Below are 27,095 nucleotides of genomic sequence, written 5' to 3' on the forward strand. Positions count from 1 at the left end.
AATGACTCTCTCCAGGCGAGCCTTGCCAGGATGGGCGCTGATGTGAGAGAGACTGGGCTGTAATGAGGCTGGCGTTTCAAGAGAGACGGGAGTTGCGGGTGCCATTAAGGCAGGTCCCCCTGGACAGGTGGAGCCCGCTACTCTGAAGCATGCGTCTGCATCGTGAGAAACGTGTAGGGGAATACAACTGGCAAGAGATAACTCCGATTCCATGCCACCACCCTAAAACAGAATTGCTTCAGAATATTCTGAAAGACTGAGACTTGAAAGGAATGGAGGCTGTAGAAAAAGCTCAAGCACATTGTTACAACGATTGGAAAAAGCAATTCGTCTCAGCCATGCGAGCACCTGGGTGTGCAGCTAAAAAGAAAAGAACGAAAACCAAAGGTTCGTTTTAAGCGTGCAGTATCCGTTCTCCTGTGGAGAGCCAGGGTTCTCTCTCTAGGCGGGAGTTTTCATTTGGGTTTTGTTCTTTCAGTGTTTTGTTTTGCACACTATCCCTTTATCATTTCTTTGTGGGCCATCTTTCCCAGCTTTGAGCCGGTGGCCCTGCCAGCTCTGGGTGGCTCCCTCCAGCCACGAAAAAGCTCATCCTGCTTCTGGATTCATGCCGGAGAGCGGAGCTGGCCAGCATGCTGCTCTCTCTGCCCCCGAGAGCCAGAGGTTGTCACCTTCTCAGAAGGAGAGGCCACCGTCCTGGCTCAGCTTCTGGACCTGAGCCAGCCCAATCTGGAGGCTGCAGGAGCAGTGACACTATAAAATTTCAGTTGGTTACAAAACACAGCAAACACTTCTAACGTGCCCAGGGCTAGGGGGTAAAGTGCGGGCATGTTGGCACCGAGCAAACGGATCCTGCACCTTTAAAACTGGAAAATAAAAGTCAAAACACAATCACCTCCACTTGTAAGTCCATGTAAACTTAGAAAAAAATGGAAATACAGTATCTGTATTATATATATATATATGTATTATATATATATATATAAATCTGAGAAAAGTTTAGTCAGTTATTTTATGATAACAAAAGGAAATAAGCATGCCTGTTAGTTCCGTCTCTAAATTCTAAACAAAGGGATGTTTTTGGTAATTATGGTAGCAGATCCAGTCTTAAGAACATTTCAAAAACACCATTTTCTGAAAGCTTTTTTTTGTGTGTGAGAAGTTTTCAACAGTATGTTGAAGGACATAGGAAAACTAGTTTTAAACACTTCATTTTGGGCAAAAAAAAACCCCCAGACAAAAATAGGCTTTTGGTTTTGAGGCAGCAAGCTTGTTCTCCTAACATTAATTCCTCTACCCACAAGAGAACCCCGGCTTCAACCATGTGGGTCTTGATTTCCTGCTCACTGAAGCCTCTCCTTTGCCTGCAATGGTCTTCATGTTACCCCCAAATCATTACACCAATGGCTGAAGGGCCTTTAGCTGTTGGCCTCAATGTTCTGGCTGGTACCTTAAGCATTCTGCAAACACGCTGGGCTTCCTAGAGACTAGCATTGAAACCAATGTGCTGGTCAAGAACTACTTAGGAAATAAATTGCACTGACCACCAGCTGGAGGGACAACTTGGTCAAGTAGTTTCATGCTGGTTTTCTTCCAGATTTTCTTGATCACAGCTCGGAGCTCCTCATTAGCTTGTTCTAGGTTCCCTGAATTCAAAAAGCAAGAGGCGGGGAACAAGCCTTGTTTCTTTTGCCCAGTGATGCCTCTCTGTTCTCACCGGGGCTGCTGGTGGCCCGAGTCACCTCTCAACCTTCCCGGATAAGGTGAAGCACGGAGGGAGGGGAGAAGGGTTGAGGGAAGCAGGTCCAGCCAGTGGGGCCAGCACAGATGTTCACATTTCACATACCGCCCCATCCCCTGGGCAGCGGGGTGTCCCCTCCCTGCCCTGCCTTTGACAAGAAGAGGCCCAGAGGGGAATCAAGGTGGGATACGGCCTCCCCTTCCTCTTCTCCCACCTGTCCTGCTTCCAGGGAGGGCTCACCTTCCGTCTTGATTTTAAGAGCTGTTCGGACCAAAGCAAACAGAGTTGCATTAAACATGACTGTCCCATCACTGTTGAGCGGCATGTTCATGGCAACTAGTCTCTGTAAACAGAAAGAAAAGTCCCTTAATAGAACGCAAACGAATGATGACAGCTGCAGCCCTTTCCCTCATTTGTTCTCTGTTTATCCCTCATCTCCTTTCTAATCAACCCTCGATTCAACTCAACAGCCATGTGGGGGGGCATCTACTATCTGAGGAGCTCTGAGCTGACAAAGATCAAAGCTTGAGTCATGAAGCGCAAACGCGGGCACTCAGAAGATGCATTTTGTTTGTTTTTTAGACTCATTACTGTTCATGCATTCCTCTCCCTTTCTCATTAACTGGCTCTCCCTGTGTCTTGGGGTCAGGCCTCCATTCTGGGCACATCCTTAAGGCTGTTTGGGGGTAAAGTGATGTACCAGGTATGATGAGCCAGGCACAGAGCCTGGGACCAAGGTCCTCAACCAACAGGGTCGATTACTTTTCCTAACGCAGGGAGTGTCCTTCAAGGACCCTGCCCTGGTGAGACCACTGTGGAGTGTTTTGTACAAGTCCACGTGGTTCTACGAGTCCAGTGTTCGGTCTTTCAGAGCTGGATCCCCACATCCTGCTTCTCTTTTCTCTCTCTTCGCCTCTGTAACACCACCACTGAGAGTTGGAGAGGACCTGGGTGAGTGAAACTCTCTGTGGCCCCAGTTACTGCAGATGCCATGCCCACAGCAAAGGGCTGTGCAAGGGTTAAAGGAGCTCACAGGCACTTAAGACTCCAGCCAGGTGCCTGGCACATGGTAAGTGCTAAATAAGTGGTACTTAGAACTTCTAATAGTTTCAAATTTCTTACTTTTGGCTGACAAGGTGTCCCAAGAGAAAGATTTTAAAACACTTTTCCTCCTCCCTATTAATGGACTGGAGTCTTGTGTACACATGATTCATCCCACCTAAATTCCTAGTCCTAGGAGAGCCTGCACAGTCACTTGCTTTTCCTGGCAAGTTCCTGAATCAGCAAAATGGACTACTTTGTGTCTGAAGGACACGTAGATCCTTTACATAAAAGGGTCTGGAAATGCAAACACAAAATGACAGCCATGAGCCAGAACCCATCTTGTTCTTGGAAACAGAAAAGAGGCTGATACTGGGAAATTTATGGGAAAAAAATCAACGTCTGTGGCTTATTCTCTGCCTACATCCAGAGTCCAGGATGAGGAGAAGCAAAGACTCGGGCAAGGACCCCAAGGACTTGCCAACTGGACTTCCAGCCCAGGGAACAATGAGTTTTGGCTCAGATTTCTCTGAAAGCCTGAAATACATTGTAGACTCCACTCTTCACTGTGGGTTCTGTCTAGAGCCAGCCCAGCATCCCTTTGGGGGTAGGGTGAACCCCTGACCCCGAATCCCCTCATATCTGTGGGAAGAGGGGACCAGTTGTTGCACAGACTGGCTGGATTTCTATAGGGTAGAGTTTCAACAGGCAAATCTTGCATCTCTCCTTTAAAAAGGGGGATCCTTTTCTATTGCTACAGCTGACTCAAGGTGGTTCGATGTGAGTTCTACGAAAGGAAAACAAATCTCGATGAGAGCTCGCAGAGAGCATGGTCTGATGTGAAAACTTCAGGAATGGGGTGAGATGGTGACAGGGATAGAGTAGGATAATTAAATAGATATAGCTTAAAAATCCCACTACGGGGGGACTTCCCTGGTGGTCCGGTGGTTAAGAACCTGCTTTCCAATGCAGGGGACGTGGGTTTGATCCCTGGTCGGGGAACCAAGATCCCACATGCAACAGGCCAACTAAGCCCGTGCACTGCAACTTCTGAGCCCGTGCGTTCCGGAGCCTGTGCACTGCAACTACTGAGCCCACGCGCCACAACTAGAGAAGACCACACGCTGCAACGGAGAGCCCACACACCGCAACGAAAGATCCCGCATGCCACAATGAAGACCCGACGCAACCAAATAAATTAATCCAAAAAAAAATCCCACTAGGGGATTAAAGTCAGAAAGGGAATTCTAAGGGACTTTGGGAGACTGTTTAAGCAGTGGGAGACAACTCAAGAAAAGAATCCAGTAACCAAGCAACAATCTACATATGTAGTTAAAGTACAAGACAACAGATATGAGATCTGGATCTTGTTATATGAAGTCAGGGAATTAATGGTCCTTGAAGAGCTGCATTCCTGTGTGTAGCCAAGACAGGAATATAGATGAAAGGGGAAAGAAACTAGGTGAAAGGGGACATTATACCAAAACCTGAGATGAACTACCATGTTTTAGTATATGTTACCACCCTTTTGCTAATATACATATCATGAAAAGAGCGTCATCACAGTCCTGGTTAGACCATCAAGGGTTAAAAGAGGAATTAAGGATACAAGCCTTGACATCTAGCTAAAGATGAGGAAGAAGGCGATCTTCTCCCCTACCCCATTTTTCTTTGATTATAAAAATGTAGCCCTCTTTGTTCTCAGGGTTGCGCTCCCTTGCCTGCCCGCTTGTATCTCTCACAAGCATCCTATGCTAAGAAACTCACTCTTTGCCGGCCACTTTGCCTCACGCTGAATTCTTTCTGCATCGAGGCAAAAGAACCTGAGTTTCAGTAAGCCCTGACACCAGGTGAGTGGTTTTAACTAAGGGACAGTGGGTTCAAGTCCCCTCCTAAGTCAGGAGTTGTGAGTTCAAGTCTCAATCTGAGGTGCGGACGGGTTCGAGTCCCGTCCGAGGAGGAGTGCGGTTTCAGCAGGAGATCTGAATCCATCCCCGAGACGCCACCGCCGGATGCACACGAGGGGCACATCACTGTGTGCACCATCACACAAGCTAGGAAATGTCCAGGCCACCAAGTCCTCTCCATTCTACTCCCTAAGTAGATCCCTAAGCCATCCCCTCCTCTCCACGCCCACTTCCCTCTGGCTCTCGGTACTTCACAGTGAGATAATGCAACAGCTCTCCTGGGTGTTCTCCTGTCCCTAGTTCACTTCTCCATTACCAAGAGTCAACCTTCTAGAACGGACGTCTCCTCCTGTTTCTTCCATGGGACTCAGCGTAGCACAGAAGGCTCCTCGCAGCTACACTCAGCCTGGGCCTGAGGCCTTCTGCCACCTCCTCTTGCGTTCCAGCCACACCGACTCCCCAGTCTCTTGCCTCCACGTCTGGGCTCCCTGGGCTCCCTTTCTGCAATGCCCTTCCCCCTCTGACAAACTCCTACTTCTCTCCTGCTGGACCTGATGCAAATGTCACCATCCCCTCCTTCTACCCAGTGACAAATTACACAATTCCCTTCCTATTCTTATTGTTGGCTGACAGGGTGACCTGAGAGTTACACAGCTGAGAACGCCTCAAGGACAGCAGCCACATGTCATTCATCTCGGCAGCTCCAGCGCCTGACAGCAGGCTCCACAGAACATCACTTAGTAAGGGTTTGTTGACTAAAGCAGGGAGTCCCTGCAAGAGAGGCCGTCAGGGATGCCAACAGGACACTTACCTTGCAGGCTACCCTGTGTGGACACAATTTCCCAAACCCCAGGGGGGGCTGGATGCGGCGGAGCAGAGTGACCACGTCCAGGTGCTTGATCCTTCCCCTAGAGACAAAGTACGGCATGAGGTGCAGGGCAGCACCAGCAGGCCTGGGCTTTCGGTCCATCCCAGCCACCTTCCACAGAAAAGCACACCCAGCGTCCAGAAACAGCCCACACAAGCCAAATGGAATTCTTTTCAACCTACTTTGCCTCGGGGTCATATTCGGACCATATTCTTTTGAATTCGTCTAAATGGTGAGGCCCCAGAATAGACCAGTCCCGGGTCAGATAATCGAAATTGTCCATGATGACAGCCACAAACAGGTTGATGATCTGTAAAAGCCAATCAAGAGGGAGTTTCAGCTGTAGTGCGATGAGCTGGGTTCAACCCTAGTGAGTGCTTCCTAATTATAAGGGTCACAAGACATTTGGACCCATTTCTCCTACAGAGGCTGAAAATCTTGCATTCTGGAGACCGTTTTAAGAAAAAGGCAGACTTCTAGCTTTCCAAAATGGTCTGGGTATAGGCCCAGGGGAGGGCAGGGGGGAATGTCCTGTCTGACCTTTTGAAACACACTGCAGTGTTATAATTTGCCACCACATAACTCATTCTTGTAAGTCACTACTATGTGCAGTGGCTTTGAGATTTTTATAAAGGAACCAGCAGCCCTAAAAAGCTGGGGTGGTGAAGCCAGTTAGTGAGCACCCAACCCCTGCTCACACCAAAGCTGCTAGTAACACAGGCCTCGCTCAACAAAACCTCGACGGCCCAGTGGAGTCTAGACTGCTCGTCAGCATAAAATACCCCACAGCTATTTGACGGGGCAACGTCATTGGTCTGAATCCCAAATGCTACATGAATATGTGTCCATTGGTGGTGGGGTGGCTATTCTGATCACTTACCAGAAATGCGCAGAGCATGTAAAAAGTGATGAAATAAACAATGGCAAAGTTGCTCCCACAGGTGTACTCCTCCCCGGGGTTGTAATCGGACTCGGGGTCACAGAGCTTTCCCGGGAGGCAGGCCAGCATGATTTCCTGCCAGGCCTCCCCCGTCGCACACCTTTTTTAGATCAAGCAAAGAAACAAAGACGGCATTTGAGGCTTAGATCTTTAAGAAATTTTAAGAAAAAAAAATTTTTTTTAATTAGACCAAAACCTAAGTACTTTGTGGGGAAAGCCAGCTTGATTTAGTGAAAATTCCTACACTGAAATTCCTACTTATTTTCAAATACAACTTACATCAGTAAGGAAGGCCCTGTTGCAACTCCCTTTGATTTATATCAGTCACTTGATACAAGCACATCAATTCTTTTTGTATAAAGGGATGTTTGTTTTGTTGTCTTCTCTCCTTTAAATACTTATGTTACAATTTTTAAACGATTATTATTTTTAATGACCTAACATCTGACAACTTGATTAGATCCCCATTTGATTCTGTTGAAAGCAAAGAACTGGAAACTGTCTAACTTACAAAGAACTTGCTCTCCAGACATTAGGACTTGCCTGTATGGTTTCTAGAAAGTTCTCTCACTTTAAGGCGCTTTGTTTACAAAGCTATTAAATGGAGTTAAAAACAATCCCATAAAGTTTGAAATTGCACATCTCAGGATGCTCCCCACTGACTGTGCAAAAGGCCTCTACATTCCTGCTAAATTTTCATTTTCCCGGTTGTTTAAGCACACGCGCCCATGTGTAAGCATACACCCCATACCTTCTTGGCGGCTCAGTAGACCTGCTCCCTCCCAAGTGGAAAACCTTAAGCCAATCACAATGGGAATGACCAAAAGCCTGCAAAATTCCTCTGTGACTAAAATGCCACCATGTCTGTTTAATAGTACAAAACCAACAAATACAAAAGGCCACCATGACCAACTGCTTTAAGAACACGGGTCCTCTGCTGCTCTGGAGCCCAGAACCAGAGAGACTTGCTCCGGGCTGGACTCAGTCACCTGAAGAGCAGCAGCACTGCCTGAGGAAAGGTCTGGAAATTGTTGTTCCTGTTGATCTGGTTGTTATCTCTCATGGCAACTTTCCCAAACATCTAGAGAGAGAAATTATTAGGGGAAAGAAAGAAAAGATTTTGTCATACCAGAAAAAAAAAAAAAAAAAGAAAAAAAAATCCACCCCTCCATATGTGAATTTAGAACTCAAGTTTGGTCAATACCCAGAGTGCCCGGCACTTTATTCATCCCACTAAGATATGCTGGGCTTGGTGCTAACCGCTGGGCACATTCTCAGCTCAAGGAGTTCCTAGCCTGGGGAAGGGATGCAAAAAGTAACCAGACCGGCAGCCTCTCCAGATGGGAGCTGGGCTGGTCCAGCCCGATGGGGAAGCACAGAATAGGCTCACAGGATCCCTGAGGCTGGGGCTGGGGTCAGGGTAGGCCCCCAGGAAGAGTGAGGTTAAGGCCCAGAACTGAAGGGGAAGGAGAAGCCAGTCAGGTGACAAGGAGGGTGAAGAATGCTCCAGGCAGAGGGAGCACGACGTGCAGAGGCGACATGGCCCGGGTGCTCCAGGAAATGAAAAGAACGTGAGTGTGACGAACAACCCAAGGACCAGGCTGCAGACAAGCATGGGGGGCCGGTGGACCATGGGAAGGAGGGTGGGCTTTGCCTTAAGGGCCAGGAGAAGTCAGCAAATTCTTCACTTGTGGGGATTACAGAAGCAGACTGACATTTTCGAAGACCCTGACGGCCGGCAAAGACTCTTGAGTGAACACGGGGGTGGTGTGCAAGATGCAGTTTCCAGTTCTCTGTGACCACTTAAGTTTTATATGAGGACGTTATGGCATAAAAGACCCTTTGGGGCCCATGGCGTCACAAGCTGCTAAATTACAGGGGCTCAAGCACACTGCCTCTTCGTTCAAAACCCCTGGTAAAAGTCCTAGGCACTTGCAAATGCTTCTCTGCCGTCAGAATAAAAAAGCACGTACCACCATTTCTCTGCTGCGGGAATACTTCACCTCTTTTTCACTCACAGCCCTCCCTTACCTGAAAGGCTGCACCTGAACCAGCAGAGAGCGTGGCAGAGGGACCCTGGGGAGGTCCAGGGCCACAGGGTCCTCCACCTCCCTCTCCTCCAGGGGGCTCTGCCCCCTACCCGCCCACTTTGCATTAGGGCTCAGCTGTTAAGGGAAGCTCCTATGCCCCCTTCCCCACCTCAGGAGGAGCTGGGGAGCATCCCACAGCCCCTCAGCCAGGACCAGGCCACAGAAGAGCCTGGTTTCACGCTTCTTTTTAGGGGGGCGCTTCTGAGGCAAGATAATGGTTCCAGTTCAGCCCCAGCATCTAGATAGTTTGTAATGCTTTCAGATGATAAACAGACTTCTGTATCACTCAGTATCTTCTTAGCAACTTTGATGCAGAAAATAGGACAATTATGGCTTTTTTCAGTACAGCATTTGCTGTTGCTACAATCAACGATGGGTTTTCTCAATCAGTTGGCTCCCCTCAGACCCAGACTGGGGGTGGGGAGTGCCCTAAACCCAGCCTCCTCTGACATATTCCAACCTCCCCATGCCCTTCTGAGCCCGGCTCTCGCTGGCACAGGCTCTCTCATGCAGGGCCACGTCTTTTTCATCTTTATAGCTCTTCAGCAGCCCAGGCGTCCGGCTGAAAACTCATGACCTGTCCTTCCAGTCCCCCTGGCCAAGGTACAGCCTGCCACAGATCTGGGGTGACGTAGCAAAGGAGACCCGGGGGAGAGGTGCTGGAGCGTACCTGCATGCCAATAACCGCGTAGATGAAGAACAGCATGGCGATGAGAAGCGCGACATACGGCAGCGCCTGGAAGAGAAGCAGCACTTGGCTCAGCGTGAGCACCCTGTCCCCCCGCATGGCTTGGGGGCAGACGGAAGGCCCGCATGGGGCACACGCTCTATTCTTTTCCATGTTATACTGTAAGGACATCAAGAGTGAGGAAGAGCTTTTTAAACCCCAGCCCAGCAGCCCGGCTTCAGCCCTGAGGACAGCAGCCCATGCACACCTCGGATTACGAAGCTGCAGGCACGACATGCTTTCCACAGTTGTTAACAGTGTGTCCTAATCCTAAACAGTGTCGCTCTCAGAAGCTACTGTAATTGATGAAACAATTCCAACATGCTAGACAATTAGATCGCTTCCGCTTTCTTTTGTGGGCGTGTTTGGGGATGGGGGCAAGGGGCTCTTTCGCAAAGGAACATCTTTATGCAAAATCACCTTGCATCTGCTTAAGTACTTCCTTAGGGTGAAGCTTTAGGAGTAGAATTATTGGGTCAGAGGGGAAGAACCGCTTTCTGGCTGTGGCTGTAGAAAGCAAGACACCTTTCTTAAAATGCACTCTTTCTGAAAGAACCACGGAGCTGGGGGCTGGGCCAGGGAAGAAAACGAGCTAGCTGTGTGGTCACCAAGCCTGGGCTCTCCTTAGGAACATCAAATATAAGCATGTGTTGGGTCAGACCACCGGTTTTTTTTTTTAATTTATTCAATTTTTGGCTGCGTTGGGTCTTCGTTGCTGCGCGTGGGCTTTCTCTAGTTGCGGCGAGTGGGGGCTCCTCTTCGTTGCGGGGCACTGGCTTCTCATTGCGGTGGCTTCTCTTGTTGCGGAGCACGGGCTCTAAGTGCGCGGGCCTCAGTGGCTCTAGAACTCAGGCACAGCAGCTGTGGCGCAAGGGCCTAGTTGCTTCATGGCATGCGGGGTCTTCCCAGACCAGGACTCGAACCCGCATCCCCTGCAATGGCAGGCGGATTCCAACCACTGCGCCACCAGGGAAGCCCACCACTGGTCTTTTAATCCAAGGCTCCTCAGCTGCTTGTCTCCCTCATCTCAAGTGACAGAAGATGTCTGTGTGCTTGGCATGCCTCCAGGGAGTGCCCAGATTGTTAAACTTAAGGCCAAGCTCACATGCATAAAGCCTCCATTTGCTCTCCTATCTGAGAAAGGTCATCAGAAAGCCAGTGGCTAAAAAAGCTTCCAACTTGTGCCAGCTCTGGATCTGTGACTGCCAGCTTGGCCCAGTGCAGTAGCACCATCCTGACAACTGGACTGGTTAACAGAGTCCCACAGGGTTAGTTTCAGGCTGTCCTTGCCATAGCAGTATGCGTTTTCTCCCTAGATGAGCAAATGTTTAAGAATTCTGTTGGCATAGTTTCTCAATTTTTATGGACATGAATGGTCATGTATGGTCATGTCTCTGTGACATGAATGCATCTTATAGTGACCAAAACTTTTAAAAAAAAGTTTAATGTAACAATGACATTATTGCATGAGTCATTCTATTTTTATAGCAGTTCATTCACAAATGTTGGTACTTTGTATTACTAACAACCGTCTAGGATTTAATCCCTTTCCGGGACCGAGGCTCACCTGCTCGAGGCCCCCCACCTGCCCTGCCTCTCTCAGAGCTGCATCCCGCCTCCTCCTACAGTCTCATTTTCCCCAACAGGACTTGCGATTTTCCTTCTTTGAGTTTCTGGATCTACCTCCTTCCCCAGATGCCAACCCTTCTCCTCTTTACCTGTTAAAATTCTGCCCACTGTGGAAAAACGTTTCCTGGGATATTAACACCAGTTTCCTCAGAGCCGATGGGGTTGTTCTTTGTGTATCTTCGAATAACTTAATTTGTTAATGTGAGCATTTACTACTTTTGAATTAAAAAGTCAAAAGATAAAGAAACGAAGATCCATGACTCATTTTCTAAAGTTCGTGCACATCTACAAACTCCCCCATGTGGTGCACCTCTTAATAAGAATCTGTGCCCCCCTCCCCAACGGAGTAAGTCCAGAAGACCAGAACATCTAGGGTGGGGTGCTGGAAGGTACATGAGAAGCTGGGTTCTGTTTGGAACAGCCAAGAACCAGGCTGCACCAGGCTGGAAAGCCATAGATGACAAAGGGGACCTGGCTTATACCAGGGTGCCCTTCACTCTGTAATCCTCCCAGGCACTGGATACCCCAGGACGGGGGATGGTGTGCTGGCCAAGGCCAAGTAGTCTCTGATTTGTATCTAGATTAGCCAACGGACAGGACTGCCGCAGCCTTATGAGGCTTCCAGGGGTTGGCTGGGACCCTTCCTCTCTCAGACATCACCATTCATCCCGGGCATCCTGGGGAGGACTGAGGTGCGGGGAGCCCCGTATATCTATCCATCTCAGAAATGCTGCAGATTTCTCAGCTGCAGGCCTTACTGCTTTCTCTTCTGCTTCCTTAAGCAAGTAATCCTATTTGATTTATCCAAGCAATGCTGGGCCCGTCTCCTCAGCATTCCAGGTCCTCTCTGGACCTAGGTGGTCACAGTGGTCCTGCAGAAAGGAGTCTGGATCCTCCACAACAGGGCACAACCACTGACTTACACATGATCTTCAAAGACAAAGAAGCCCTTGGCATGGCTCTTACCTGGAAGGACTTAATAAAAGTCCACAGCAGTGTCCGGATGCCTTCCCCCCTGCTGAGAAGCTTCACCAATCGCATCACTCGGAAAAGACGGAAAAAGGTGATGGAGATTCTATTGCTCTCTTCAGAGTTCTGAAGGGTTATCATGGAGAGGTCAAACCCAATGGAAAGTAGAACATGCAACACTTTCAGAAAAACAGCAACAGATGCAAACAGAGGTGGCAGAGGTAAGAATTAAAGATGTGTTTCTGGGGCCTTTTCACCTTACAAAGCATGATATGAAAGGAAAAGTTACATGCTAACAACACAGGGCTTGGGAAACCCTGTGTCCACACAGCACATGCATGTCCACGTGGTCTAGTGTGTTAAGAGGAGGACACTGGTCTGGTCAAGAGTACTGGACACTGATGATGAATGCAAACCACTGCAGACACTGTTCTGGAAGGACAATCATGGAGAATACAGAACAGCTAGTGGAAAACTCGACATGGCCAAATAAACTCAAGGAAAAGGCCCAGCCCCTGGAGACTAGTCACTGATCTTACCCCAGGTGTAGCAGTTGGGACAGGGACATTTTCACTTTCAGTTGGCTTTAAGAAATCAAAGATTGAAAATGTATTAATGAACTGGGAAGGAAGCAAGGGTTCAGGAGGGTGTCCCCCCCTTTTTTAAAAAAAAATCTGTGGTTCATGTCTGAGGATAACACATCTGCTCCCTCCCTGAGGAAATGCCACAGGAACTGCTTGGAACTGGACTTGAGGGTGGGCAGCCACTGATGCAGGCTCAGACACTATCACTTTCTAATTCACACCCCAGGACATGATGTTTCAAGACGGAAAGACATCCAGTAAAAGACAACACTGCAAGACCTCAGTTGTCCCCAAGCACAGAAATGCAGAGTGGGACTCTGCTTCTCATGGGAAGACTGGTTCTCTTGTTGTAGTCAGGGTTGTGGGTCTGAGGACCTAACTGCTCTGAGGCAGGCCGTTCCTAACCCTGAGGAACAGGGTGACTCCACCAAACAGGGCAGAGTGGCAGCTGCCTGCGCTCCACAGACCTCCCCTGTCCCACTCTACTCCTGGGGCCGCACAGCTGGGTGGCGTGCGCCCAATGGGCCCTCACTGGCGTGGCTGCCGAGGAGCTGGGCAGACTGAGCCAGGGCAAGCAGGAGAGGGGCTGGTTTCCCTCCAGAAGCCTTCACTGCCCCACCAAGAAGGCTCAGCTCTGGGTGACTCTTGGGAAGAAGCAGCTTAGCACCAGCGTTCCCTGAGCTTCCGCAGTGCTGTCTCACCCGAGGTCTGGCTGGACTCCTGTCACTTGGGCCCCAGGGTGCAGAATCCCAGCCCTCATCGCCCTGTGGTCACCAGCCTCCCCACTCAGTCTGTGAGCCCCCAGGGGGCAGGGACCTTGCCTCACTCCACTCAGTGCCCAGCATGGTGTCTGGCACTTATTAGAGGTCCAATAAGTGTTTATGAGAATGCAAAGAGGTTGTAAGCCAACTCACAAATATCAGGAGCCATCTTTAAATTAAACAGTAAAGGCTGAACAAGAGTCAGGAAATGATGGCCCTTTTCTTTCCCCTTCAGTGGGGTCACCTCTGCTGAAGCAGCTGGTCGACCCAGAAGCCAACAAAGGAAGGAGGCTCTTCTGACTGGGGGCCCAGCACTCCTGGGTGCTCTCCAGGGGTCTAGGGAGCCTCTCTGCACGGTGGGTCTGTACAGCTAAGGGTTGTGTGTGCACGCATGGATGCACACCCTAATCTGATGGGTTCTCCTCCCAGGAGATACAGGGAAAGGAAAAACTCCATCCTGGAGTCTCATTCTCGTCAATGGCTGCCCCCTGAGATCAAACCTAAAACTCTATAAAATTCATAAAATAGAAGGAGTTTGGGCACATCACATCACAACTGAAATTCAACGAGATTACTAAGCCAGGACTAACAGGTTCTGATGGGGTTAAAAAGGGGTCCCTGCTTCGCCTGGGATGCTCGGAACGTGACCCCTGCAATGGGTTGGTCAAAGCCTGGTCACTCTTTTTACATTCCTTCTATCATCTCATCTCAAAAGGGATCACATCTCCTTAAAAGGACAGATGATGGTTTTTAACTCATGACTTTAGCAAATGAAGGTATTTGTTTTCCCAAGTTCTCACGCTTGCCCACACCAACTCCCTAAGGGCTTGTGTGCAGGAGGCTCCAGTCTCACCCTTACAGCTGGAGTGTGAGGGGGTGTCTGTGTGTGTGTGTGCACTTGCCTATGCTCAAGGGGACCAGAGTGTGCATAAGACAGAACACTCTAGTATATTTCTGCAACGTCCATAACTTGTGTGTTGGACTTACAGGAGAATAAGGAGGCTGGGTGGTCGAGGAAGACACTCTTTCTGGCCATGACCTGGCCCAAGCCTCTTCTGCTGGCCCTTCCCTAGCCCACGTCAAGTCTGACAGACCTTTTACACTCCCCTTATGACATGAGAAAGTTAGCAGCCAAACTGACTTTTGAAGGGCACATCTCTTTTTCAACTGCTACCTTTGAAGTATGACAAATCTTGGCCTATGAACTGGAAACCATGGGTAGTCTTTTGCTCAAAAAAACAAAGAAGAGGAAAAGACAGCATTTGTGGAGGGACAAAGCAGCACAACATGCAAGAAAGTAAGGACAGAGCAAATGGCACACCAGGCTGCGTGCACCCCCAGTGCAGCCTGTGACACCCCCCCACATGCCTCACTGGGCAAGGAGGACTGGGCAGGGGAGGGTGTCACTGGTAGCACCGGGGGAAAGTACAAGTTGCCAAAATATCTTACAAATGGAGGGACCCTGAGGATGGCTTTGCCTAAACTACAAACGCCAGCCTGATGAAAAGGGCAGGCCAGCTCTCACCCTGGGCTACCCACTGGAACTGCCTGGGGATCTTTAAGAACTCTGATGCCTGGTTCTCACCCCAAAGCTTCTTACTTAATTGATCTGGCCCCAAGCTTTCCCAGGTGGTTCCAACATACAGCCAGAGCCAAGAGCAGCAGCCCAAGGCCAGAGTAAAGCTGGGCCATGTCTTCAGCTGGTCACCCACACCAGCTCATTCCCTTTAGGTCTGGAGGGGCCACACAGAATGCGACCACCAGAAAAGCCCATGCAGGCTGTTACAGCTAAGCAATGGGTTCTCCTGGAGTTGATGAGGTTTCAGTACTCAAGATGGATGCAAAGCGAGTAGCTGCCATCCCCATCTTCCTTACAAGGGATGGGTAGAGAAGGCTCAGAAACACAGGGAGCTGGTGAAGGGTGGAAATGGACCATGAGCAAGCTGCCACTCCTGGGATCAACCGCAGGACACCCCCAGAGGCTGTGAGACTAGGGAAGGTCTCACTCCCCAGGGAGTTTTCCATTGACAGCACTAGGGGCTGAATGATGTTTCAATAGATGGAATTCCAGTGTCATCCCAGGGCCTGGACTAGAGGACCTCGGTAACTCCTTCCCGAGATGCCCCAGTCTTCATCTGGAAACCCTACAGGGAAATGGACCCTCAGCCTCAGGAAGCCAAATTATATGCCAGAGTCTGGAAAGCTCCTTCCCACAGGGCTCCCAAGCAGGCTCTTGCAATGTAGGCTCTGGGCCAACTCCCTGCAACTACGGAAGGCAAATGAGCCCTGAGTTTCCCAAGTGCAAAGGGATCAGTCTGCATTTATGCATTAATCCCCATCTCTTCCTAGAAAAGCTGAAAGGATGCAGTTTTCCAATTCAGACAGGAAGCAGACCAGTTACCCTGAGGCATCCTGAAGAGTTCTTGTTGGGGAGCCTCTCTCTGACTACTTCTGACCTGGCATGTAACACCTCTGGGATGGAAGGCTTCTGTACTGGGGATTGCTGAGTTTGTCTCCAGAAACCAGCGACCTGGTCCCTAGAAAAGGGTTAGCATACAGGATGGAGGGCTGAACAACCTGACCATGGATTTAGAACAAGAGGCTGAGTGTAGCTGTGGGCCACTTGGTCCACCCCAGGTACACGACAAGTCAGGGACAATTCTTAGGTCCCTGGGAGTGACCTCCCTACTGACTTTGTACATACTCTTAAGGAATAACAGTGCAGACATTGCTGCTAAACAAGTGTTTTGCCTCCCCGCCAATAACGATAATCGGAAAGACTAAATGTCAGCAACAGCCATTCCCCAGGTTAGAGAGAATATGATGCTGGATCATTTCTCCGTTCAAGGAACAAACAGGCATTGAAGAAGGAGCAAAACCGAGCCTGCCAGTCCTCATCTGACATTTTAGCAGCTTGATGACATTATGACCAACTGTGATGAAGGCAAGTCCATGAGAGCTATCAAACCATGACCGTGGCAGGGTAGGGGTCATGGGAGGGGGTGGCAGGAGGGAGAGGGCCAGGTGAGCATGCAAGCCGGACAACAGAAAGGGCCATCCAAAATGTTTTTGCAAAGAATACAAACGCAAGCTCGATTTCTCATTTCCAGGCCGCATCGTTCATTCTTGAAGACTATGCGGCCATGTCACAGAGCCAAGCGTGACTGACCAAGATGGTCCCAGCTCAGGCCCCAGGCTGGAGACAACAAAATAGGGCACAGCAAACAATTTAGATGACCACGATCCACAGCACTCCTGTGAAACTCAGCGAAAACCAAAGGTGCAGAAGCCAAAGACAAGTATACAGTCTTTCGAGTGCTTTTGCTTTAACAACGACTTCACCGTATATATGTTTATATATACTTGCCGCTACAATTTTCTAAAAACAAAACCAACATGAAAATCAATTAGGCAACAGAAAAGGAAGAGCAACAGAGGTTGGGAGAGACAGCACAGCAAGTTAAACATTGCAAAAAATGATGACTTATGGCAGCTAAAAACAGCCAACAATGGACCAAGAGTATTCATGCTCAGCTGAGTCAGGAGTGCGGGGGACAGGGCCACCAAGGGAAATGATGTGTGCTGCTTCCCGGGGAACTCGGCATGGGGGCGTGTAGAGGAACCACCGGCTACACTCAGAGAGTTATGTCACCAGAGGTTAAGGACATCCAGTCTCTCCTGTCTTTGTGCCGTGGCCTGAGGGTCGTAGATGCCCAATACAGATGTGATGAAGGACTGAATAAATGAGAAGGTGGCCTTGAGCATCCCCTCTTCACTGAGGCCCAGCACAGAAATGCTGAGGTCCCCTAAGGTGGTTTTCTACTGGGCCAGGGCCTTGAACTCGCATTGCTCCTGGCTCAGGAAGGTTTGGTCTCAGGCTCCATCTGACCAGGGGAAAGGTCACGTACTGAAAAACAGTACGAGGAGGTTGACTGGTGGGATTTTTCAGTCTGACCGAATGCCAGTGAAAGCCTGTGTTATACAGAAACCCCGAAGTCAAATGCTAACTAAAAAATTTCGTGTGGGCTTTTACAGACCTGTGGCTTTCCTGACTGATGGAAGGTGACGGCGGACATGCCTGAGACACTGCCGGGCAGGGCTGAACCAGAGGGAAGGCACAGCGGGCTCAGCCCCAGCGCGCGGCGAGGCAGCCAGGAAGCCGCGCATACTGTCGGTGGTGCGCCAGCGTGGGGGGTCAGGCATTAGAGAGCTGGGCTGTCCGCTTGGTGAACAAACCCTGGCCACATCCTGGTGCCCAGAAGCTAAGCATGGACCCCACCACCTACACACCACGTGAAGCACGGAGCGCTCCAGGGAGACCGGCTCCAATTGTCACTTATGATATTTTCAGTTCCACTGTAGACCACCTCTGACTTACATGAGGGTCTGGTTCCAGAATGTTCACGTAAGTGTACTTTGATGGAGGCTGTAAGTGCTTTATGTGGTGAGATGATTAAGCAGGCAGATGTCTGCTCATAAACTCAGGAGAGAGCCCCGGGCAGCCCAGGGAGGGTCCTATGTTCTCCCATTAGCATCAGATTATTTTATAACCAAGCATAATTCACACATTATGAATGGCAATTTTATACCTGACTTGTGGAATATTTCACATAACGTGGAATTTATATAAGTCTGGGCTTATGGAGGTTGGCAGATTTATGTACCTAAATCTAGTAAAATACCATTTCAGTACCTGGTCTTGGCATGAATTTGAGTGTCATGAGGCTTAACTCACACCCTCATGGACATGGTAATGTCTTCCAGTTCAATTCGCTTATTATTATAAGGAAAATCTATATTTAAAATAATACCATTGTATCTCCCTAACACTTTGGGAGTTTAAGCAAGTATTTTCACAAATATGCCTATCATTTTATCATTGCAACGTACCTAAGAAGCAGGGAGGGCAGACATCATTCATCCCACTGGTCCACGAGGGAAGTGAGGCCCAGCTCCAGGCTAGCGCTGTCCTGCTACTCTACACTCCACGGTCAGCCTGGCCCCCAAAGTGGTGGCATACAGAGATCTCATCATTCTTATTTGGTACAGGCTGTCTGGGCACCAGGATGGACCATATAAGCCCGCAGGTGTCAGCCAGGCAGAGCGTGGCAACCCCTTCCCAGCCAGGCATGGGGGGAGGAGGGCCAGGTTGGCACCGGGCAGCAGGAAGCCAGCACAGCACGGCAGCCCACCCCATGCTCCAGCTGTCCCTGCGAAGGGCTCCACACAACCTGGGCACCCACAGAGGCCTTCTGATGAACTGGGGACAGACCAGGTGGGCAGGGCCAGTTCTGCCCGCATCAGGCCCTCCCGGTCTGGGCGTGGGTCAGATCTGAGAGGGGCCAGTGGGAGGCGGTGCTCCCCTTTCTGCAGCCTCTGAATTTTGAGGAAGCTTCTCAGGATGCTTCCTAAAGGTTGGGCGGGGTGTTCACTCCACCTACCACTGCTCCTCAACAAAGGATTCAACTGGGTGCAACAAAGGAGCGCTGACACCCTCTCCTAATATACACGAGGCCCTCTGTCCCCTGGCCCAGGGCAGCCTTCAATCTGCGTCACTATTTGGGGAGCTAGAATAGGCATGTTCCCCAGCATCACCAGTAGGGCTCAGCAGACACAGGGTACAGGTGAGGACACCCGCAGCGGTGGCCACGTGCTCAGGGCACGGCTGTGGGGCTTCCCTCCTGTGCCTTCACAGACCCACAGTGGGTACCAGGGCACACGTTATGAACTCTGCTTTCCAGCTCAAAAAACTGAGGCACGAAGCAGCCAGGGGCCCTGCCGAGGTCACCCAGCTACTGAGCAATGATAATGTTCACACATCCACACAATTAACTCCTAGCCCTTAACATTTTAATAGGGTTTTCTTTAAAAGTAATGTTTTCCTTCCAAAATGGCAATTCTACATTTACTTCCCCACTCTCGTTCGGGGGAAGGGGATGGGGGGATGGGGGGCCGGGGGAGGGAGGGAAGAGGACAAAATGTTCTTAGTCTTTGAAGCAGATGTGTGCTTGAATTTCTAAAGTGTACAGAGATCCGTGGGGAGGGTTTCCGGTCCCCTCCGTGTTAGACTTAACGAGGTTATAGGACACAAACTTTGCTACTTACATTCACTTCAGTTATAGCAATATCAACGACGCTACCAACAACAATTAAGGCATCAAAAGTGTTCCATGCATCAGTGAAATAGTGCTGTTAGAGGAAGCGTTCAGAAGCCACAGAAGAGGGAAGCACGACAGGAAAAAAGAAGAAAAGGACAGTGTTATAAAAGGGGAGCATTCTAGCATCAAGCCACCTGGCTACTTGAAAAATCACCCTAAAACAAACATGTTATAGGTACATCACTTCGGGTATTGCTTCTGATACAGCAAATAAAAACAGTTAGAGATGCCTATCTTGCCCTGCCTACCGCTGACTCGGCTTAACGTTGCAAAACAGTCAGTCCTCCAAAAGGCGATGTGTGTCTAAAGGCCTGGGGACCAAGTTCTACGCTAAAAGGCCTCTTTTCTGCAGCTCTCGTTAGAAAACTCCTGATTTTCGATCAAGTACGACTGGGCTCTGTGACTTGTCCAGGTGATGCAGTGCAGGGCCGGGCGGGTGTGCAGACAGAGACAGGATGGGAGGTGGCCCTGGGCGGGCACATACTCACGTCGGCTTCGCTGAGCGCCACGTCTATAATGCTGCCGATTACGATGAGGGAGTCAAACGTGTTCCAGGCATCACTAAAGTACCCCTGGACAGAGCGGGCGGGGGCAGATGTTTATGAGCACGTAGGAAGGAGAAGCCACGCCGACCACGTGGGGACACACCCGGGCCCCGCAGCAACCACGGCAACCAGGGGGGGTGGGACGGCCAAAGGGAAGCGACCATACCGTCCACCGGTGCAGAGGGACACAGGGCGGGGGGCACCTGCATGTGTGAGAGAGGCCACGGGTGCATGGGCCGACACACACACACACACACAGACACACACACCACACCCACACACCACAGACACACACACACACACCACACACACACACACACACACATACACACACACACACTATGCAGACCGCGGCCCTGGGCAGCACTGAACCAAGCCAAGTACCTGCAGGACAGAGCAAGGCACTTGGCGACCCTGCCCTGGCACCCAAGGTCACAACCCCAACCCCTCACTAGCTGAGGGAGGAGAAGGCCCTCCTACTCCTTGCATGGGGTTCCCAATCACCTCCTTCTCTTCTTCCATGTCAAGACCACTATGACCAGCGTTTCACACCTTCTCACTGCTGTGCCCTTGAAACAAACCAGTGTCCCTGCCCCTCCTCGACAGTCCAAGTACTGCAAAGGGTGTGCCCCACGGCAGGATGTCCTCACAGAGCTCTCGGTCTAAAGGGACACGAAGGCTTACAGGGAGACAGGCCAGCGATGCACGCCGTCTAAGGCAGAGGTGTGGCTTGTAGGGCTGCGGGATCAGTGCACAGAAGGTCTCACAGGGGAAGGAGCGCTGAGGGATGGTGCTGATGCTCGAGGGCTCCCACTGTCCCCCAGAGCGGCCCCTATCTCCTGACAGGCTCCTTCTTCCTCTCCAGCTCTGGCCTCCCTCCCCTCCCTCTGCATCCTCCAGGCTGAGCGGACTCCTTTCCATCCCTCAAACCACCACCAGGTTCTTGCCCACCTCCTGAGGCCTCTGGGATCCCGGCCTCCCCACCCCACCTCTACCTGCCCACGTCCACTTCCTCCTTCACACTCAGCTCAAATGCCAATGCCCTGATGGCATGTTTTCAGATCCTCCTGACTTATACCTCCCATCCTGGGGGCTCCGAATGTCTCTCAGGTCTTGATCACTGAATCTGGGGCCTCTGCCCGCAGGTCTACCTCACGGAAAACCCTCTGAGGATGAGGACTGTGCTGACAGCCCTGTCCCCTCCTCCACTAATCCCACCACCCAGCCCAGAGCCGTAAGCCCATATAGTGCTTGACACGTGGCAAGGCCTCCTCCTTCCACCAACTTGCACCCTCCTGGTCATGCAGCTCTACCCTATTCTTGTTACTTCAGGTCCTTGTATCTTGTTGAAGGTACAACATCCCAACGACTGTGACTTACAAATCTGTACGTACATGGCATACAGTTTGCATCCTCTTCTGGGCTCAGCACAGTAGGTGCTAAATTACTGCCTGTTGTCTCCTGATACCCCCCAGGAGGCCCTCAGTCGGAGGGGGTGGTGGGGAGAACAGTGCACGGAGGCTTCTGGTTGCAAGGTCAACGACTGTCTGCAAATCAACTGCATCTTTTCAACAAGCCAGGATGTGTTGTGGAAATAAAAATTCAGGTCTGAATCATATAAAAAGGAGCCAGTGTGCTTACAACGGGGTACACTTAGTGCTGGATCAAGAACACCGGAACAGAAGGTACTTTGAAGTGTCAGGTCCCATGAATTGGTGATCAAGTGCAGGCCCAGAGGAAGCCACTGCGGAGCCCCAGCCTTTTATGACACTATGGAGAATGTGGACACGCTGGCTGTTCTAACAACCGGAGGAGTGATGTTTGTTCTAATCACTGTTAATCACCCCAGCTGCATTTATGGGGGACCTGTAACGCTGACTTAGGGTTTGAGATTTTTAAAAAATCTCATCTTAAATAATGTAAGATTTTCCCAACGAACTGCCATAACTTCTGACCCCGCCCCCACCCCCCCACCCCGCCATCTCCTCTCTCCTCCTCTCCCACAATCCCAGCACCTCTCTCATAGTTACTTACCCTCACGGTAAGTAAGGTGACTGCCACCCTCCCAGACCCCTCTGTCAGCGCTCTAACAAGTAAACAAAAGCTCGCCTGCACCAGCTCTGATGACCTGTGATAAACGTCTAAGGGGAGCATCTGCTTAATAAAGACAACGTCTCACTCCTTACAGCTTCTCTTCTCAAGATGTGGGACTCTTGGCTGGCGAAACAGGAGAGGCGGGCCATGGTGAGGACACGACTGGTGCCCCTCAGGAAGCTGGCTGTGCTGGTCAGAGAGGAGACCCAGAGCGTGCACCGGGACGTAAAGGCACATTCTGCTTCCCTCCCTGAGGACGACGCCAACCCAAAAAGTCAGCTGGATCACGTGGCGCGCTGAGTGCCGCCGTTGTACCCGGGTTGTGAGAACACAGCGTTTGCTCTTAAATTATTTGCATCACTGCGAACGGTAACACACAGTGGGCTGACTGGCGGCCTGGCCACAGAGCACGCTCTGAGGTGCAGAGCCTGTCCTCTTCTTCATGGATTTAACAGCAACTCAGAACTGCAGAGAGCACGGTGAGCCTTTCCCTCTCCTCTAGAGAGGAACTGATGCCTTAGAAACGTGTGGTCATCAGGAACAACTGGGGCTCTAGGGCACAGAGAGCAGTGAAGACCCACTGTCCCTCCTGTCCTGTCCCACACCACGGGCCCTGCCCCCCTCTTGCTACAGTACATCCTTTACCGGAGGCCAAGCCCACTAGCATTCAGGGCACTGAATGCCCCTCTTACCTACTTGAGACTTTATTCCTGAATAGCTCCTCTCTCTCTGTATGTCTCTGTGTCTCTGTCTCTCCAGAATGATCAGTATTCACCTTCGGATCATTCCTATCAGCCTGCAAACTATTCTCCAACTGGCCCATCCTGGCCCCCTGTGGTGTATAAAGTCACTTTAAATCAACACGAGAGGGGCTTGATGTTTGGGGTCCTGGAACTCTTTGGTAATCTCATCAACACCCTCTCTGGAGGGTCCACCGCACTCACAGAGTTGTGCCCAAATTCTAGAGGGTTCCTGGACTGACATCCTCATCTAGGCGACAGGAGGCTTGAGTTGCTGCAGGCAAGTGGCCGGAATCACAGGCTCTGGCCAGATGGCTTGCTAGGGGTCCCGGGGAGGCAGAAAATGCCAGCCCCCGCCCCTTCTTCCCACATCCTGTTTCCCTGTTTAGTAGCCTCCTAGGTAATAAAATCACGGTCAAGTGAGTATGACTCAGCCCCACCCCTTTCCCATCAAAGCCACCGCAGCGTCTGGGTAAGCAGAAGGTTAGGGCTTCTAGCACGACGCCCACCTGCATACTCTCTCCTCTTGGCCAGTCACAAGAGGGTCTCCTACAACTGAATGTGGAGGCCAGGGCCCCTCAGGTGGAACCAGCAGTCCCTACCAGTCTGGCCACAGTTGGCCCTTATTATTTTTTGTCCAGCCTCACCCATTTGAAAGGATCAAGCAAGTCAGCCACACGCAATAACATTTATTACTCGGAAACACTTCTGACTCCGGGAATTTAAAATCATAACCCAGACTAACGTGGGCTTAGGGCCAGGAAGCTCCCTTGTTTCTAAGAACTCTATCTTGATGGTCCATTAACATAATCTCCGGCTAGACTATAGGCTCCTGGAAGGAGAGCTGGACCCCCAGCCAGGATAGAGCATGGGCTTGGCACACGGCGGGCGGCAAGGTCTATGCAATGGAAACAAGAGAAGCAGCCCAAGTCCAGGATCTTTTCGCTGCCCGGCCTTTTGGGGTTTACTGAGGCAGCCGGATCACGTACCAATTTCTGCCAGGGATTGTCTGGGAAGCATTCGACCCAAGGGATGACCCACAGTGCCAACTTCTGGTGGAAACTGTAACTGACAGCTTTCTAACCAGCATAAGTCTTTCCAAAGGTCAAGTGGAGGCTTAAAGAAAAATACGTTCACTTCTGGCCACTCTGCTCTGCCCACATCTCCTGTGATAGAAAAGCCGGTAGTGCCTGATGCCAAGAGGCTGCACCCACAGGCTCATCCATCCATTCCTTTCTTCCTTCCACCACTTCCCACGGAGTAACCAGCATGTAGCAGGTGTCGCGTGAGACAAACACAACCCAGCCTTGAGCAGCTGCTCATCAGCTAGTGGAGAGGGAGACATGGGGGGTATTGATGTTGACAGTGCACAGTGAGCATCTAACAGAAGCACATGTGGAGGGGAGAGCCGACCCTGGCTGGGCTGGGGGGACACTCTGACGGAGGAGCCCACATTCCAGACAGGCCTTAAAAGATAACAAGGTGGGAAAAGGGCTTCCAGACACAGAATGTGATCACTGAAGAACTGAAAAGATAGTGTCAGGGTTTCTTCCCAGGAGGTGCAGAATGTGCTCCAGGAAAATTGCTGGGGCTGATTAAGCAGCTTTATTCCTGCCAGGGACCCTGGGGGAGGGAGTGCTGTCCTGGGAGGCATATGGGGCCAGGTGACCCAGTGTCCAAGACACATCCGCTCTGCACAAAAGCACGAGGACAGCACTAAAGCACTTTCTTCTTTCCCCAAACCCAGTAACTCTCAACGTTTTCCAAGCTCAAGTGGCTAGGCAGGTCAATTAGACATTTTCAAGGTACAGTTGACGCTTGAACAATGTGGCTTTGAACTGTGCGTGTCCACATACACATGGATGTTTTTCAAGAGTAAATACCACAGCCCTGTGTGGTTTGTGGTTGGATGAATCAATGGGTGCAGAGGAACCTGGGATAGGGAGCGGTGGCTCTAAGTAATACTCAGATTAACCCACATGTTGTTCAAGGGTCAAGTGTAGAACCAAGATCCAAATGCTTCGAGGTCTAAGACTTGGGAACAAAGCGTGGCTCCCTGAGGAAAAGCCCACATGGAGGCAGGTAACGTACTTGAACAGGTGCTGGACAAAACACCAGATGGGCGGCTTCCAGAAGCACAAAGAAGGAACCTCAGACAAATCAGAAGTGCTCCTTAGACCTACGGGAGCCAGTACTTTGGACAAAGCCCTTCTTCTTCAATCTCCTTCCTTGCAGCAAGAGGATTCACTTGAGAAGTCCAGCAGCTGCCCCTTGGGAGTACTGGAGGGGAAGGCCAGGGGAACAGGACTTGGCTCTTATCTACATCATGGCCCACCTCTCAAAACCCTAGGGCGGCTCAGTCGCTCCAAGCACACGAGGTCGATGCCCGATGGGTGGGTCTTCCCTGGGGAGCCGACACAACCCCCTGAGCAGCCTGCTTGCTCGGCCCTCCTTCCTTGGCTCTTTGGCGTCTCCCCACCTTCCATGCTTGCCTAACCCACACTCAGAACAACTTTTCCCCTGGAGTTATCCCACCTCCCCACCAGGGAAGCTCCCAGCTCGGACCACATCCCTCTAAATGGGCTCTCACTCAGGAGGCCCCCTTTACCAGTCAGGCCCTTGAGTATAAAAGGAGTCAGGATCCTCCACTTGTTTGAACCCTTCCTCCTATGATGGCTTCTCACCTCCCAGGAAGGATTCTAACTTCACCCTCTGTATTTCTATTACAAAACAGCTGCAACCCTGTCTCTCCTGACAGATGCTGACAAGTTCTCCCAGAACATGCGCCTCTCACTGTGGAGAACACAGCCCCAAAGGACCCTGCGACAAAGCTCCCCAGGAGAGACGAAGACTTTCTGAGATGAAGCTTATGGGCCAGGTTCCCAGCCCTCTGCCCCTCTGGCCATCTCCTCACAGAGAGGCTTCCTCCTGCCACCTTTGCAACGCGCCTCCTCAGCCCCGCTGACCCTCTGATGGGTAGGAGGGCCTCGCTGACTTCTTTGTGGAAGACTACTCGCCTGGCCTTGCTTTGCTAACACCAAAGAGGAGACAGGAGAGTCAGGAAGCGTTTTAAGAAGAGTTTTGCTTCTTGGTGAAATGACTCTCTCCGGCTCCTCCAGACACACCGTCACAACACCAAATCCATCTGCTTCGCAAATGCAGTGACAGTGTCCCTCAAGCGTAGAGGTGCTGCTGTGGCTGTTTTAAAATTTTTCTCGCTTGTAATCTGAGGTTGTCTTCTGCTGTGAAAATACCTTGTGGAGGAAAACTACGAAGCGGCACAATTTCTAGTGGAAATCACTCATTTAAAAACTCTGATCGATCAGTACTGATTATAAATTAGCTACTCATTTCCCCTCGGCCTCACCAGCCTGTTCACACGCCACTGAACTCTCCTCCCAGGTTTGGTATCAGTGGTTCACCGGACACAGCCGCTGACAGTGCACACGCAGACACACACGGACTCACACATGCCATGGACAAATGTGCCTTCTCAGAGCTTAATCACCAGGCAGGGCGAGACATGGCGAGGGGATCTAGGAAATGCTGCATAGATAAATAAATGTGCCATGTTGCCTTGATCAAGTGCTTCTGGAGTTCTTACTCTGCAACCTTTCCATCAGTCCAGACAAATGTTGATCAAAGACGGAAAGGGGAAAGGGAAGCAAACCAAAAATCTCAAAGGATATTCAGAAGAGTTTGGTGGGGGCAGGGAAGAATGTGCATATGTGGAGATATGGACAAGTCACAGTAATTAGCATCTGGCCATGCAAAAATGCCAAGTTTGACCCCACTGCAATCACCCCGATCGATCACTTACAAGCGTCTTTTCTTTTTGGTCCACAAAGATCTGATAAAGATTGCATAGGAATTAATTCAAATTAAAGGAAGGAACAGTTCTGAATTAGAATTCCACTTACGGATGGAGTATGTGAAACCGTCATTTCATAATCTGAGTCTTACTTAAATTAGTGTTGTCAGATACCTTTCACCCTGATGAACAGACACTGGGGTCACTGAACTCAGTCTCTAACTCTGATGGGCGGAGGCTTTGCTAGAAAAGAAACTGAGGGTCAAACGTCTCACAGCTCGGCCAGGATCTGCTCCTCCATCTAGGGTTTTAGGACGAGGGAACATCATCACTTGATGCTGGGGATGGTGGTCGTCATAGTAACAGTCCTGACACATCTACAGCATGGGGCTACATGCCGAGCACTCTTGTAAGCGTGGCACACAGGGTGACTCTTACTCCTCCAAACTGCCCTATGAAGTAGGACTACTAGCGTCCTCATTTCATGGGT

General features: G+C 50.5%; 1 protein-coding gene across 1 annotated transcript in view; it reads right to left on the reverse strand.

Annotated features, from left to right (window-relative positions):
* CACNA1D (calcium voltage-gated channel subunit alpha1 D) overlaps positions 1-27,095 on the reverse strand; it is a 321,680-nt gene that overhangs the window by 29,479 nt on the left and 265,106 nt on the right. The window contains exons 30-38 of the mRNA XM_082638784.1: positions 19,904-19,987; positions 11,910-12,038; positions 9,258-9,323; positions 7,487-7,578; positions 6,438-6,597; positions 5,740-5,867; positions 5,501-5,597; positions 1,982-2,084; positions 1,545-1,646 (exon numbers count right to left, since the gene is read on the reverse strand). Of these exons, the coding sequence (XP_082494910.1) occupies positions 1,545-1,646; positions 1,982-2,084; positions 5,501-5,597; positions 5,740-5,867; positions 6,438-6,597; positions 7,487-7,578; positions 9,258-9,323; positions 11,910-12,038; positions 19,904-19,987 (961 nt within the window). The remainder of the gene's footprint in view (positions 1-1,544; positions 1,647-1,981; positions 2,085-5,500; positions 5,598-5,739; positions 5,868-6,437; positions 6,598-7,486; positions 7,579-9,257; positions 9,324-11,909; positions 12,039-19,903; positions 19,988-27,095) is intronic.

The sequence above is a fragment of the Mesoplodon mirus genome (assembly GCF_964341445.2).
Source record: "Mesoplodon mirus genome assembly, chromosome: 12".
NCBI lineage: Eukaryota > Metazoa > Chordata > Mammalia > Artiodactyla > Ziphiidae > Mesoplodon > Mesoplodon mirus.